The 14008-nt window shown below is 38.6% G+C and overlaps 1 protein-coding gene across 1 annotated transcript in view; it reads right to left on the reverse strand.

The window, feature by feature from the left end:
• Window positions 1–14008, reverse strand: part of LOC120497090 (transcription initiation factor TFIID subunit 4-like) — a 146253-nt gene that overhangs the window by 124115 nt on the left and 8130 nt on the right. The window contains 4 exon segments of the mRNA XM_039698146.1: window positions 1563–1652; window positions 3267–3389; window positions 4242–4448; window positions 4657–4788. Coding sequence (XP_039554080.1) covers window positions 1563–1652; window positions 3267–3389; window positions 4242–4448; window positions 4657–4788 — 552 coding nt within the window.

The raw sequence follows: 14008 nt of genomic DNA on the forward strand, positions 1-14008 counted from the left end.
AACCCTGTAGATTTTCACGTGCCCTTAATACCACTATAGCAGAAAAATCACTCTTCTTCTCAAGACTATCTAGAACTTGTAGTTTAGGTCTTTGGAAGGGCAAGAAATAGAAGCAGAAAAGGTAGAACCATGGAACAACCCTATTCCCAGCAAGCTGCACCAATTTACTCCTCCTAACACACCTCCAGTACCTACAAACAAATGATTTCCCTCTCGGTGCCCTACAGCAGTGGCTGTTTATTGTATTACTTCTGAAGTAATGTATTGTGAGTGGATTAGAAACATGTACTATTGTAAGCCCCATGTTCATACCATTTCAAGGAAAACATACTTCTAAAAGGCTGTACTGTACCTTCATGAACAAACTTTTTACTTCTTAAGTGGCAGAAGTGTTCTTTTGAAGTGCTCCCCCAGGCAGCTGTAGAATGCAACAGTGTTTAACCCAAGCTACAGCTCTTTCTAGACTTCTAATATTGATTTAAAAACCTGATGCCTCTTGCCCAGAAAGGACTTCAAAGAATGGAAATAAATCAAAACTTATCATGATGCTAGAAGTGACTGCAGTAAAAGCCATAAACAAGTGTTAATGATAACTTGAAAAAGCAGCAGCAGAAGTTCCAAAGCAAAGTTGCAAGGAGAGAAGAGAGAAAATCTGCCCTAAACACAGAAGTTTTGAACTAGAACAAAAATACCTTTAAAATCATATTTGTATTTTATTGGGACTTAAACATACTTTTTATGTTTATATATAATCCTGCATATGGCAGTTATTGTAGCTAATTTAGAGAACCAATTAACAGCTAAATTTACCTCCACATACACTAACTTAGGACCCCACAATAAATCCATTTGGTATCATATCACAAATTCTACTGTTGATTAGCTCCACATTAGAAGCAGAATCATCTAATCAACACTTTATCCAGTTCAGTTCTTCATAATCATTGTTACATGTGGATTGAAAGTTATCAATGACTCAAACACAGATTAGGAAAAACGTATGGAAACAACTTATTAAATCACTTGAAGCATTCTATAAAAATAACTTGGGACTCTGAAATGTGAATCTTTTTCTTCTTCACAAAAAATTACCTACTATCACAGAAAAGTTTATTCTAAAAGTAAGGGATCACTACAGAATAGCCGATGGATGGTTTCCAAACTAGGGAGTAACTGTTTGGGTTTTTTTAATCTAATTACTGAAACATTTTACATCAGGGCTACTCGAACTGTGAACTCCTGGATGACAAATCCATTTCTGTAAAACTCAGTCAAGGTCCCGAACACACGAGTCTCCCTCCTGTGGGAACTCCCTGCTTCTCAGCACTGTGCCAGGCTCTTGGAGCAGCCCACTCCAGCTGAGAGCAGCACCTGCCTGGCCTGACACAGGGGCAGCCTGCACAGCACTTCCAGCCAGGAAGGCAAAAATGGGCAGCATTTAGAAGTAAAGGAAGGGTAGTCCTGGACCAGTGAAGATAACACTATTTAAAAATTATATTCTAAGATTGAATGTAATGGAGTTTTGCTCTGAAATAAATTTATCCAAACAGTATTCACATTACCTTAAGGAAAGGTACAAGATATGGCTGAGGAGATGATTTGAGCTCTGTTTGAAGGCGGCCTGTAAATTCTTCTGGATCAATCTTTGCATCCTTCAGGGTGAAGAAAAAAAAGCATCAACATATCAGTTCAGTTGTTTGGTTGCCTCTTTCCCAGCTACTATATACACATATCTCTCCAGCTAAATAGGTTGCCATATCAAAAACTTTCAGAGCTGAAGTCCCTTAACTCCTCTCTAAGATCCTTCTGCCAAGCCCTAACTCAAACATGTAACATGCCACTCAAAATGCAGAGGACTCCCCTGGGGAAGCACAGCTTCAGTCAAAATGAGGCCCCAGAAACACTCAAGCCTCTTTTAGGACTCCACTCTCTTGCTAACATTTACATAGTGATTTATTTTTTTTTAAATTAAAAGAAACCAACAACAACAGGTTGTTGACGTAACCGTAAAAATATGAAATTTGTCAGCCTTTGTAATAATTCCAAAACCAATTCTGATGGTACAATTTAACTTGTAGAATCCATATATATAAAACTATATATGTAAAGCATGGCCATACATAAAAAGCATACTTATAAGTAGATAAAAAATTTTCTCCTCTATGAATTTGTATGTATACTCACAAAATACACACTTATATCAAATACATAATCAGTCATTTATTTAGTAGCCATTCAAGAGCATTCTAACTTGGGTGCATTTTATGATACTTCTAAAGTATCATTAGTTACAAGTTCCAGTTCTAATAAAAAAAATTAATTAGCCTTCCTACTGATACAGAACAAGAGAAAAACCAAAATAAGCTTCAATATATTTATTATTTATGTGTGTTGTTACTTTGTTTAAAATACTATAAGTAGTTACCTTTACTTATTTAGTCTTCTCAAGTTGGTAAAAGTTAAAACAAGTTTTCACTGGAATCATTGAATATGATTGTTGAACAGCTCACGCCTGAAAACAGCCTTAGGCTTGTCTAAAATATACACACTTCCCTGGCAAGGAATTCAAAGAAGTGTACAGCAACTACTTTTTTTCCCCAAGTTTTTCATAGACTATATTACATTTCTTTAAGAATCTTGACTCTTTTCCCAGCTCTGTCTGCAGCTCATTTATAACTCCAGTATAAATGTTGTACTGGAGAGTGCAGCCAGTGCAGCCTTTCTGTGGCCAGAGCACTGGAACACAGCTTTGCCTCTGGAAAGCCCCGTGCCACCAAGGCACCTGCCTGCAGAACAGCTGAACATCAGCAGCTCAGGAAAATACTCCTCCTTCAGTCCTAGAAACTCTAACCCATGTTGTGAAGAGATTGTATCTACAGTCATTCTGTGCCTCAAAAATTAAGAGCTTCTTGTTTCAGAGAAGAACAGGGTTTGGAGGGAAAAAAACAAATCCCAAAACAAATCCTCAAGGAAAAATCCCATATTTTACTAAAGGAAAAACCAAAGTATTACTCATCCAAACAAGAGTGGCTTTGATAACTGCCTACTGAATACTTCGCTGCATTTCCCCTTTCAAAAACCAAGAGAAAGTCTGCCTTTAACAGATTTTTTAATATATAAAACATACAGAATATTGCATTTTGATGAAGCCCAACCCCTTCCATTACAGCCAGAAGAATTGTTAAGATCAAAGCAATAGTTTTCAGCATCCATAAATAAGATGTTTAACAGATAACTGACAAAATAAACAGTAACTAAATATTTACCAGCAAATCTTGAACCAGAGCTTTCACATTGCGGGACGTTTCAGGAGATGGTGAATTATGAGAAGCAAGTTTTATAAGGGTAGCTAAAAAGTTTTTACATTTTTTCACATTCTCTTGCATTTCCTGCAAAAACCAAAGAAAACAACTATTAGCTCCATGCTATTTTTCCATCACAATCAATGCATGCTCTGACCACTACAAATAAGGAAAATGATGAAATTTTTCTAATTCAGGCCATATATGAAACATGTTTTGCTATTACTGCTTGTCATCTGAGATTTTTCTTATCTTCTTTAGGTAACTGAACATCATAGCCCGCAAATAACAACAAAAAATCAATGCAAGAAATATATTTTATATTTTACAGTCTGCTTTGGTACAAATAACCTTAAATATGAGAAGTAACAAAACAATTTGCTGGAGATGAATTCCCCTTTGAGGTGCCCAACAGACAAGGTAAAAATATTCCCCAAGCTATCTTAATTTGTTAAATTATTGATTCAGTGTGTTTTTGTACAAAGCAGCTACAGCAGTAAAATCAAATTGGAAATAAGTCTTCAAAGATCATCATATCTGATCTTTTTTTTCATTAGTAGTAAAACAAGCCATTATTTTTATATGGCATAGTTGCTCCAAGAAACAGAAACATCACACTTGAGTGTACCCATGGTTTTGAGGCTCAGCAGCAGGACAGTCCATAGACCAAAGGACTGTTCTGGCTGCAGGAACAGAGCTTTCTTTCACAGTGCCACGTGCATGGCAGGTGGGGAGAGCTGACCACAAGTGTTCTTCCTCCCTCCCTCCCTCCCTCCCAGCGTTTGTATCCCATTTGGCTGAAACCAGGGAAGGCTTTTCCTGTTTGCCAAGTATTTGTCCCATCAGGGGATACATGTTTGCCTGAAGAAAAAGCTCTTCCCGCTTCTGAACACACGGGAGGAGTTCCCGAAGCAGTAAGACAACAAAGTTTCCACTTGCCTGCGACACCACGGTGGTTCCAGGCACGGGCGAGCTGGGGATGACCAGGGGCTGTGCGGGCACCTGCGCTGCCGTGTGAGGGGGCAGCGGCAGCCGGGGCTGCGCGGGGCCCTGGCTGCTGAGCACCGCAGCCTGCTGAGGAGCTGAACTCCCACTTGCTGCCGTTGTCTTGAACAGATTCTGAGCGCTTGTCGTAGCTACTGACACCTGTTAATATTTTATATTAAAAAATATTGATTTTCACTTTCAAAAAAAAAGCTCATCCAGATCCCCTATCCCAGGTCGCTCCAAGCCCCGTCCCAACCGGGCCTCGGGCACTGCCAGGGATCCCGCTGGGCCTCCCACCCTCCTGGGGCAGAACCCCTCCATGCATCCCCCCGGACGTCCCCTCCCTCCCCCGTGTCCCCAGCCTGACCGTGGTGTGTGACAGCACGGCCCCCGCTGGCAGCGTGGCCGTGGCGCTGGCGGGCGCTGCTGTGGATGGCACCACCTTGGCTGGCACCGGCAGGCCCAGGCGGACGCTGGAGGCGGCCACGGACGTTGGCTGCTGACAGAGGAAAAAAGAGCGTTTTACTTTTTATCCTCCTTATAACTTGATCTCCAAGGCTTTTCAATAATACTGATTGTAAGAAAAATCATTATTAATACTGTGAACAAAAAAAATCAAACCTAGTAATATGCTTTTATATATATTCACAAATACTGGAAAAATCAGCTTTCTCATGTTCAGTGACAGCTTTGCAGTATTTCTTCTGAAAGCTATTACTCGTACAGCTATATGGAAAAGATTAGAAAAAACAAATGTGACCTGCAAAAAAATTGATGTTACATTGATGTATTAATGCAGCTGTAATATTTACATGTCAGTATTCATCAATATTTGAGTTTATCATTGCCAGTAACACATCCTGGTCCTCTTGGTATTTATGGGCCTGTTGTAGTGCTTTTTCTTTATGAAAATTAATATGGGCAGAAAATTTAGAGAGTAGAAAAATATTCTTAAAATAATTTCAGATTGGATTGTATAGAAATTAACTTGCAGAGAAACAAAATCTAAGCACTGGGAGAGCCTTTGTCACAGAACACAGACTCTGTAACCAGACAGTAACTGCAATATGAAGAGCACACAAAGGAAAACAACTGACCTACAACCTTTCAGGCAGTAGTACATTCTATAGCTCAGGAAATTTATCTTTTTTAGCAATAATATTACTTACTTTGTGATTTACTTTCATTGCAAGACTGAAATCTCTTGCCATCTTGCAAAAGGACAAGATTCAGCAATTAAAAAATGTCTCCAGAGAAGTTACTTAATTCTGCAGGAAGGTAAATACCATTATAAACTAAATGCATCACACAATATGGCAATTATGACAAAATGAGAACACACATTACTAAAAATGGAGGCCACACTGGTGTCTTATAACTTGCATTTATTAAGATTTGCATTCACACACGTGAAAACGACAAATTTTCTAAGTGGATAGAGTATAAATCATGGCTGATGTTGCTTCTCACAAGATAAAACTAGTTTTCCTTGATTTAAATTTTAATATGTCTCTAAAATTCATATTTTATCAAAAACTGCTTATTTTAGATTCTTACATTGTCTATTAACCTTACATAAAATACTTCTCCAAAGAACATCTAGTGTACTCTAAAATATCTCCAAAAGGAACAGAAGCCCAGGCAGGCATTCAAAGCCCCAAGGATTCCTTACAAATCAGTCCAGCAACATCATCTACTGGATATCAATCTTCTCTACTTGGGGGAAAAAAGGAGGAAAGAAAACAAATCAAATAAATCTACCTGACATCTGAACAAACCCCTTTTTTTTGTTTGTATAGCTTTCAAGATTTTTAAAATCTTGACTAGGGATGCCTTCCATCCTGAGATAGCCTGGAGACAATAAACAACATCATCATGAAGAGGCAGAATTATCTGTTTATTTGTAAGAAGGACCACATAAAGCTTCTTCTGTTTTGAACACCCTACACCTCTTTTCTTCATTATAAAAATGACCAAGTATTTTAATTTAATACTGGTTGAATGAAATTATATCTACCCAATGAGTGCTGCATTTCAAATATAAATATTGTGCATCTTATTCACTTGCTTATAATCAGTTTCCAGCCGAAGAACATAGCATGCCTGTGATATCTGCCCCTTTATCAGCCTGGGCTTCCAGAAGTGAGGATTTAGCAAAAAAGCAGAAAACCAGAGGCATTTCTGGCAGCTACTAGCTTCCAGGCAAGACCTGCAGCCAGAAATCCACAAACACAGAGTGAGACTGCGAGCTAGAGAATTTTTCTCAGCTAATAAATGCCCATTATTCATCTCAGCAACATACTTGAAAATAAAACTGCACATAATTAAAATATAAATTTTCACTATTACAATGCCCAACTAAGAATGTATTCCCATGTGCCAGACCTCAGCAGCAAACTGTGAAACCTGAAAACTAAATTCACCCTTTGGTTTTAAAAATCAATAGTGACAAAAGCCTTTAATAGAAAATGGCAGTAAAATCTACTAAAGTGCTGGTATGAAGAAATCCCTCACCACCAGACAACTGCAAATAAAGTAATGCAATGGCTTATTAATGTGGATCCAAAATTTAGAAGGGTTAAAAGGTAAGTCTGAAATGAAGGGATGAGAAACATAACATGGAACTAGCCTGGAGAAATTCTTAAATATCATGAAAATGATCTTCAAGTGACAGCTACAAGTTGCCAGAAGATACTCAAAGGATTCCCAACATGAATGCTTTGAGAACTGATAAAAAATACTTAGAAAGAAAAAGCTGTGTTTTCTATGAAGGAAACTTGTAAACAGATCTCATGAGAAATATGTCAAAGAGAAAACAAAAATTATCAACATTATTTTAACAAAAAATCACAACCCAGTGTGTCAAGTTCCTCCTGGAAGAATCTAAAAGAATTCATGATGTTCCTTGAGGAAAAGCTGCTGAGGGTTGGTAGGACGCTACTAAATTCTGAAATTACCAGAAGAGTTAGAAAGAAATACATTTTCAAATACAACTATTGGTTTTTATTAGATAAATCAGATGTTCTTACATTTTTACATTCCCTAAAAGCAACACTGAAGAGCCTTTTGCCCTGTACTCAGACACTGAGAGGCAGGAAGCCAGCCCATGAACGAGCACAGTCAATGAGCTGCTGCTGATGGTCACTGGAGGCTGCATCTGCACACAGAGCCGAGCTGGCTGTGTCCACACAGCACAGTGCTACAGGGAAAGCAGGATTTCAGGAGGGACAGCTCAGAGGGGGCGTCCCAAGGTTTGTTCTGCCTGCCCAAGTCACACAGGTAACCAAGTGACTGAGGGTGCAACAAGTCACTTCCACTTAGGCTGTCAGAGCACACTGGAATTGTTCAAAGTGCAGAAAAACTCTGTGTCCTATAAATTCACTCCTTGAACAACATCTCTCCTTGCAAAGTTTGGAAGAGAATCCACTGTACCTGCTGTGCATAAACAAGCTGTCTCTGCACTTCAAGGAATACACAAGGCTGCATCTGAAAAAGCAAGCCACTTGAATATGGAGAAAACAATCAAAATAACCAAAGATTATTTATCACTGCAAAGGCAGGACTGTACCAATTTCAGAGACTGTATTGCATATTCACAGCTTTATCAAATGAAGTCAAACTGTCAGAGGTTAATATGCAAATCCTTGGGAGCAGGTTTGGGTTGCACTTGTATTTTGTACTATAGAACCACCTACAGACCAACCCTCCAGGTACCAGCAGCACAGGCTCTGCACTAGAGCTCACTTTTGACAAGTTCCATACATTTTTCATGATCATTCCTGTCAATAAAATTGGCCACTGTCAACCAAAAATAATACCCCAATCACATTTGAACAAACACTAACACAAAAGCCAAGTTTTTCCACAATACAGATTGTGAAACCTCTTTACATCTTCCAACACATGGCTTCACTAAGTATTATGCAAAATTCAAATTTCATAAGATCTTTAAGTCTGAATTTAAGTTTACAAAATCTGAAATTAAATTAAATTTTACTTCTAATCATTAATCTAGAAGACTTCTTATAAAGTCAACAGACCATGCTAAGACGCCATCTGAGATGCCTCAAACAATCAAGGGCACTGTTTAACAAAGAGAAACTGAAGTGGGATCACAGACACTGGCAGAAGCGTAAGCTAAAGATCAAATCTGGGAGCTCACCTGCACTGGGCTGGCCTGGCCAGGTTTGGTAGTTTTATGATTTAGTTTTCATTTGATTGGTAATGAATTAATTCCCCCCAGTCGAGCCTGTCTTGCTGTGTCAGTAACTGGTGAGGGATCTCTATCCTGACTCACAAGACATTCCTTACATTTTCTCTCCTCTCCAGCTGAGGAGGGCAGGGATGGAGAGCCTCTGGTGGGCACCTGGTGTCCAGCCAGGGCCAATTACCACGTAATTTTTTAGTAACTAACTCATATAACCTTTCTACAGCCATGGCTGTAGCCTGAACTGCTATTAATCCATTAAATGTTCCCCATCAGCAAACTCTGCTTCCTGAGACTGAAACTTCTCAAGAGTTCATGGAGAAAGTCCACAAGCTGATTGACTGCCTCTCAGTTCCTCTGGCTCCAGTTCACATCAACAGCCACTTCAATGGCAAATACAGAGAAATTTTATCAGAGATTAGACTTTTTTTCAGCCTAGTAAAAATACAGCAAAACTGACCCAAAGTACTATCCTTTTAAAAGCCTGATCTGCACACAGTTACAGACAATTACTGGAAACAGCATCTCTAAAAGGTCAGAGAGCAGAGGCAGAACCTTCACTGCCACCACAGTGTCACTGAGTGGAGCATCAGAACCCAAGCAGGGACATGCTGCTCTGCTCCTCACGTGCACAGTGTCCCTTTGGGTAACAGGGCAGGCACACACTGGGGCAATGACACAGGACAGGCAGAGGAGTTTGGGGCCACAAGAGAAAACTCTCAGAAACTGGGGCTCTAAGTCCAAAACCCCTACTGCTGAAGCAAATACTTATTAAAGCACTTTCTCATGTTCTGGTCAAGTGGCTGGTCCTCCTACAATCACTAGGGTTCATCCAAAATATCTGGTGGATAAAAACCAGCTGAATTTTGTCACTTCAGTGGGATTCTACTCCTGCCTCTAGTCCTTAGTGCTGCCTGCAAATACAGATAATCCATTGTAATCAATACTCTTATGTATTAAATCATACTCTTATTGTATTAAACCAATGTGTTTATGAGTGCCCAACTTGAAACATGGAGTTTGTGACCAGGAGTGGCCATGGCTGCAACTGAAGGCAATGAAGTCAAACTGAACACAATAAATTAACCAGCATTTCTCATTCCATGTTTAAAATAGAGACAATTAGGCTCCATTTCCTACTTACAAAAGGAGGCTAGTAATCCCCTTAACTGCATTGTTGAGAAAGTTGTTACAGGGATAAGCTTCACAAAAAAAACTGCTTGGCTATTAATTCCACTGCAGAGGGGGGTAACAAGCCTGAAACAACCAGTGGAAAAAATGTTATATAAATCTTCATTAATTAGGACTGTCCAGCCTACACACAGTAGAAATTAAAAATAACAGTAATATGTGGTCACGCACATGGCAGACACTGTGACAGTGCTCAGGAACCTCCTTTAGAGCACTTTCTAATCTTTGCAAGTTTAAATTTACAGCCTTACTAACATTTGAGTGTTTTCTAAGTTTTAGAGCTGTGTCAATGCTACAAAAATGTAAACAGTATCATTTTTAAGTACTGGAAACCTATTGTCTGCTTAATACAGAAAGGATCACTCATTGTGAAGGAAAAGAAGAAAATAGTTTTGTGACTAAAGCACAGTAAGGACCACACATTTCTTACTCTCCCTGACCTCCCAACCCACCTGCCCTACTACCACAAATGTATTCTCCAGAACACTGCACAGAAGCCAAAAAACCATCAACACAAAAATAGTATGGAATAGTTTATCTGATGATAATAGTAGTGCACCTTAGCAACAACAAATATTTATCTATCTGCTTAAAATTTCTGCAAAGAGTAAAAATAAGCAGAATCACTCATTGTGAAGGAAAAGAAGGAAAATAGTTTTGTGATTAAGGCACAGTAAGGACCACACATTTCTTACTCTCCCTGACCTCCCAACCCACCTGCCCTACTACCACAAATGTATTCTCCAGAACACTGCAAAGAAGCCAAAAAACCATCAAGACAAAAATAGTATGGAATAGTTTATCTGATGATAATAGTAGTGCACCTTAGCAACAACAAATATTTATCTATCTGCTTAAAATTTCTGCAAAGAGTAAAAATAAGCATTTGTTGGGAAAGCAGAAAGAATGTGAAAACAGAAAGAAAAACAAGAATCAATAATAATAAATAAGTGAGAAAAAGTATCAAAGCTGCCATAAAAATACAAACAATGCTGAAAACCCAGGCCTAAGTGTATGACCAGACCAATTCCAGATTTGCAAGACTGATTTAGCAGAACAGCAGCTTGGGAGCCACCAGCTAGGCCCAGACTGCCCCAGCACCAAGGGAAGGCACAGCTGAGCTGCTGCTGCTCAGAGCCTGTCCCACAGCAAACACAAGGCTCAGCCAGAGCAGGGGATGCAGTGCCTGGCACACCCTCAAAAAACCTGGGGTTTTTCATTTTAAAAACAGATGGCAAAGTGAAACTTAACAGAAAGTGAGTATCAAAACACAGAAAACAAAACAGTAAAGTTCATTACATAAACTTCCAATTCAAAGAGTGGAAATTAGAAAAATGCCTAAAGCAAGAAAAAAGAAAGCTAGAAAAAACTGTCATTTTCTTAAAAAAAATATATCAGGCTGTTTAGACAATGAAAACAAAACACTAAACCATCGAAATTCACACATAACTGCCTTTTCTGATCACTAAAAATATACAAAAAAAACTTAGTAATGAAAAACTCATTTTGAATCAAACTTGAAACAAAAACATTCATAAACTTTGAAGCCAAATCCATTTTCAGCAGAAGTCACGTGAAAACTCCAATATATACTCTTTCACCTGCTCTAAAGTTCCAATAACAGATATTCCAAAATAAAATATTATGGGTCAGGCTAACACTGGTCTTTCCTGTATGACATTCACTTTATATTCTTAGTTTACAGCAGCACTTTAATTTTGTCACTGACATAAAATAATTGCAACTAAAAATAATTTGAAATAAGCAACTTTTTTTGCTATTTGGTTATGAATGTAAGCTCACCTGGGTACTAAGATATTTAAAGCCAGTAAAAAACACATCAAAGGCATGAAACGCCATAAAGTGTACAAATGAAAAATGCAGATAAACAAAAGAAACACAGCAAAGGAAAACTAGATGGCAGCACCTCCCTATTTTTCACAATTTCACAAGTCTAAAATTCAAAACAAGATATGAAGGCAAAAATTTAATGCAATCTAATAACCAGTTTTAGCAGACTTCTTAATTTTATTTATCTCTGAAGAATATAGAAGAGCAAGCAAACCCACACTGTTTGAGCTGCTCATAGTACAAGAATCCAGAGCAGAATTCTAAGACCAATTTAAGCTCCAAAAAATCATGACTTGTTTCCTAAAAATCTGTACCTTAGCTAATATTCTAAAGCTGATTAAATTTTGGCAACATTAAAAAATTATTAATATTCAGCTAGAATTAATGTCAAATGAAAAGTGAAATCACAAAGAGAAAACAGTTAAATTAAAATTATGCACAGCTAAGTCAAAAGCATCCAAATAATGTTTTTCAAAAGATGCACATTATTACTTTCACAGTACAACAAACTTGCAGTTTTTAATGCTTCCAAAGATTATTATAATACTCAGGGAGACCAACTATTCCCATGTAAACCCTGAAATACCAATTAAAAAAAAAAAGCAAACCTCTTGTAGCTGTACTGATATGAAAAATACTTTATATTCCCATGTAAACCCTGAGATACCAATTAAAAAAAAACAAGCAAGCCTCTTGTAGCTGTACTGATATGAAAAATACTTTTAATATACCTGAGAATGATGCAATTTTTCTCTAAACAAAACACCAGAGAAAAACTGCAGCTAAGAGTAGTTCATATCACAGAACTGTAGATTCATTTAGGTTGCAAAAGGTCTCAAAGGTCAATGAGTCCGACCATTAACATTCCCATTACAATCCTATGCAATCTTATAATGTGAAATAAATTAAAACTGCTATTTGGTGCAATTGCACATACTCATGTTTTACTTGAATATTTTAAAGATACCAGAAAGACTGTAAATGGAAAAGATCATTAAAATATCAAATGCATCTCTCAGTCCCTGCTGTCTGCACTGCTGGTACTCCCAGGCTCTGATTCTCAGGCTGGAGGTGTTCCAGGGCTCCTCTGTACTGCAGACACCATCACCCTCCTGGGACAGTGCCCACAGCCCAGCACCTCCCAGCTCAGCCTCAAGTGACCCAGCTGAGACCCTCCCTACAAAGCATGTGCTTATCCCCACTGCCAGTTTTCCAGAATCCCACTAAGAATGGAAGCAATCAGATTTTATTTATGCTTTACACAGCAGCAATTAGGAGGAGCATAACTAAATGTCTAATCAAAGATTACCCCACCTAAGAGTCAAGAAGAACCCAAGTCTTCCTTTCAAAATGGATTTGCCTCTCTTCTCCCAAGAATCTAACACAAAAGTGTACCCAAGCTGGACATCTGCCTCTACTCCTAAAAGCTGCAAAAAGCAACACAAAGATACTATAAACAGCAGAAGTCAAACAACTTAAATAGCAAATCCAAGCAATCAAAGAATAAAAACCATCAGATTTAAGTGTGCTGTGCAACTCCATGCTGTGCCTTGAGTGCCCAGCTGAAGCATTCATCATGGAGGGACTGGAACCCACTGCACACCCACAGGACACAGCAATGTGGGAACTCAGCCTTTCTGAACTCTTGGCTTTGGCACTGAAACCCAAACACAACTTTTTTTAAACTTGGGAAGGGAAGAGGGGTGGTTCCATCAATTCCCCCCAGGGGTAAGTACTACTGTGTACAGATATTTAACTTCTGAACCTTCAAGAACAGAACAGGCAAGGACAGAGCCACTGTCTTTAAGGAAAGCCTTTACTTCAGCCCTTACAGCAATCCCTCAGGAAAACACACTACACCTTCCTTGTCTCAGCAGCTTCCACTGTCCCAGAGAAAGGTGGCTCCTTCCTCACATACTGTCCTGGATACCACCCAGCTGCTGAAGTTAGAGGAATTCTCAGGGAAAACCTGGTTCATTTTCCTCCAAAATACCTGTGAGTAAATGACAGCCCTGGGTATGGAAAGAAAAAGCTTGCTGTAGTACCCAAGCTGCAGAAGGGGTTTAGAATCTGAACAGATCTGTATGTATTAACCAAGTTGATCTTACTTCAGAACATTTAAAACATTGCCTTATTTTCCCCTCCTTTTTTGAGAGTGGAGAAATTACACAGTTGTCAAGGGGAGAGAACCAAAGAGCTTTCAATTTTAAGTGAACACTTGGGAGTTTTTCAGACACTCCTTCTTCTAGTTTTAAAAAAGTAATTCCAAATCCATTTTATGTTCTCCAGTTAGCACTTTCAACACTTCTTAATGAGTTGCCAAAAGTAACTGCCAGCTTTTACAATTTCTTTGGCATTTAATAGCCTGTATTTTACATCTAGCTGTACAGCTCACAACAGACTTTCTCACCACAATAATTATTTGAAGTGTATAAACAAAAAATGAACTCTGAAAACAATCACTTAGCTG

The sequence above is a fragment of the Passer montanus genome, unplaced genomic scaffold, assembly GCF_014805655.1.
Source record: "Passer montanus isolate IOZ18808 unplaced genomic scaffold, ASM1480565v1 scaffold121, whole genome shotgun sequence".
NCBI lineage: Eukaryota > Metazoa > Chordata > Aves > Passeriformes > Passeridae > Passer > Passer montanus.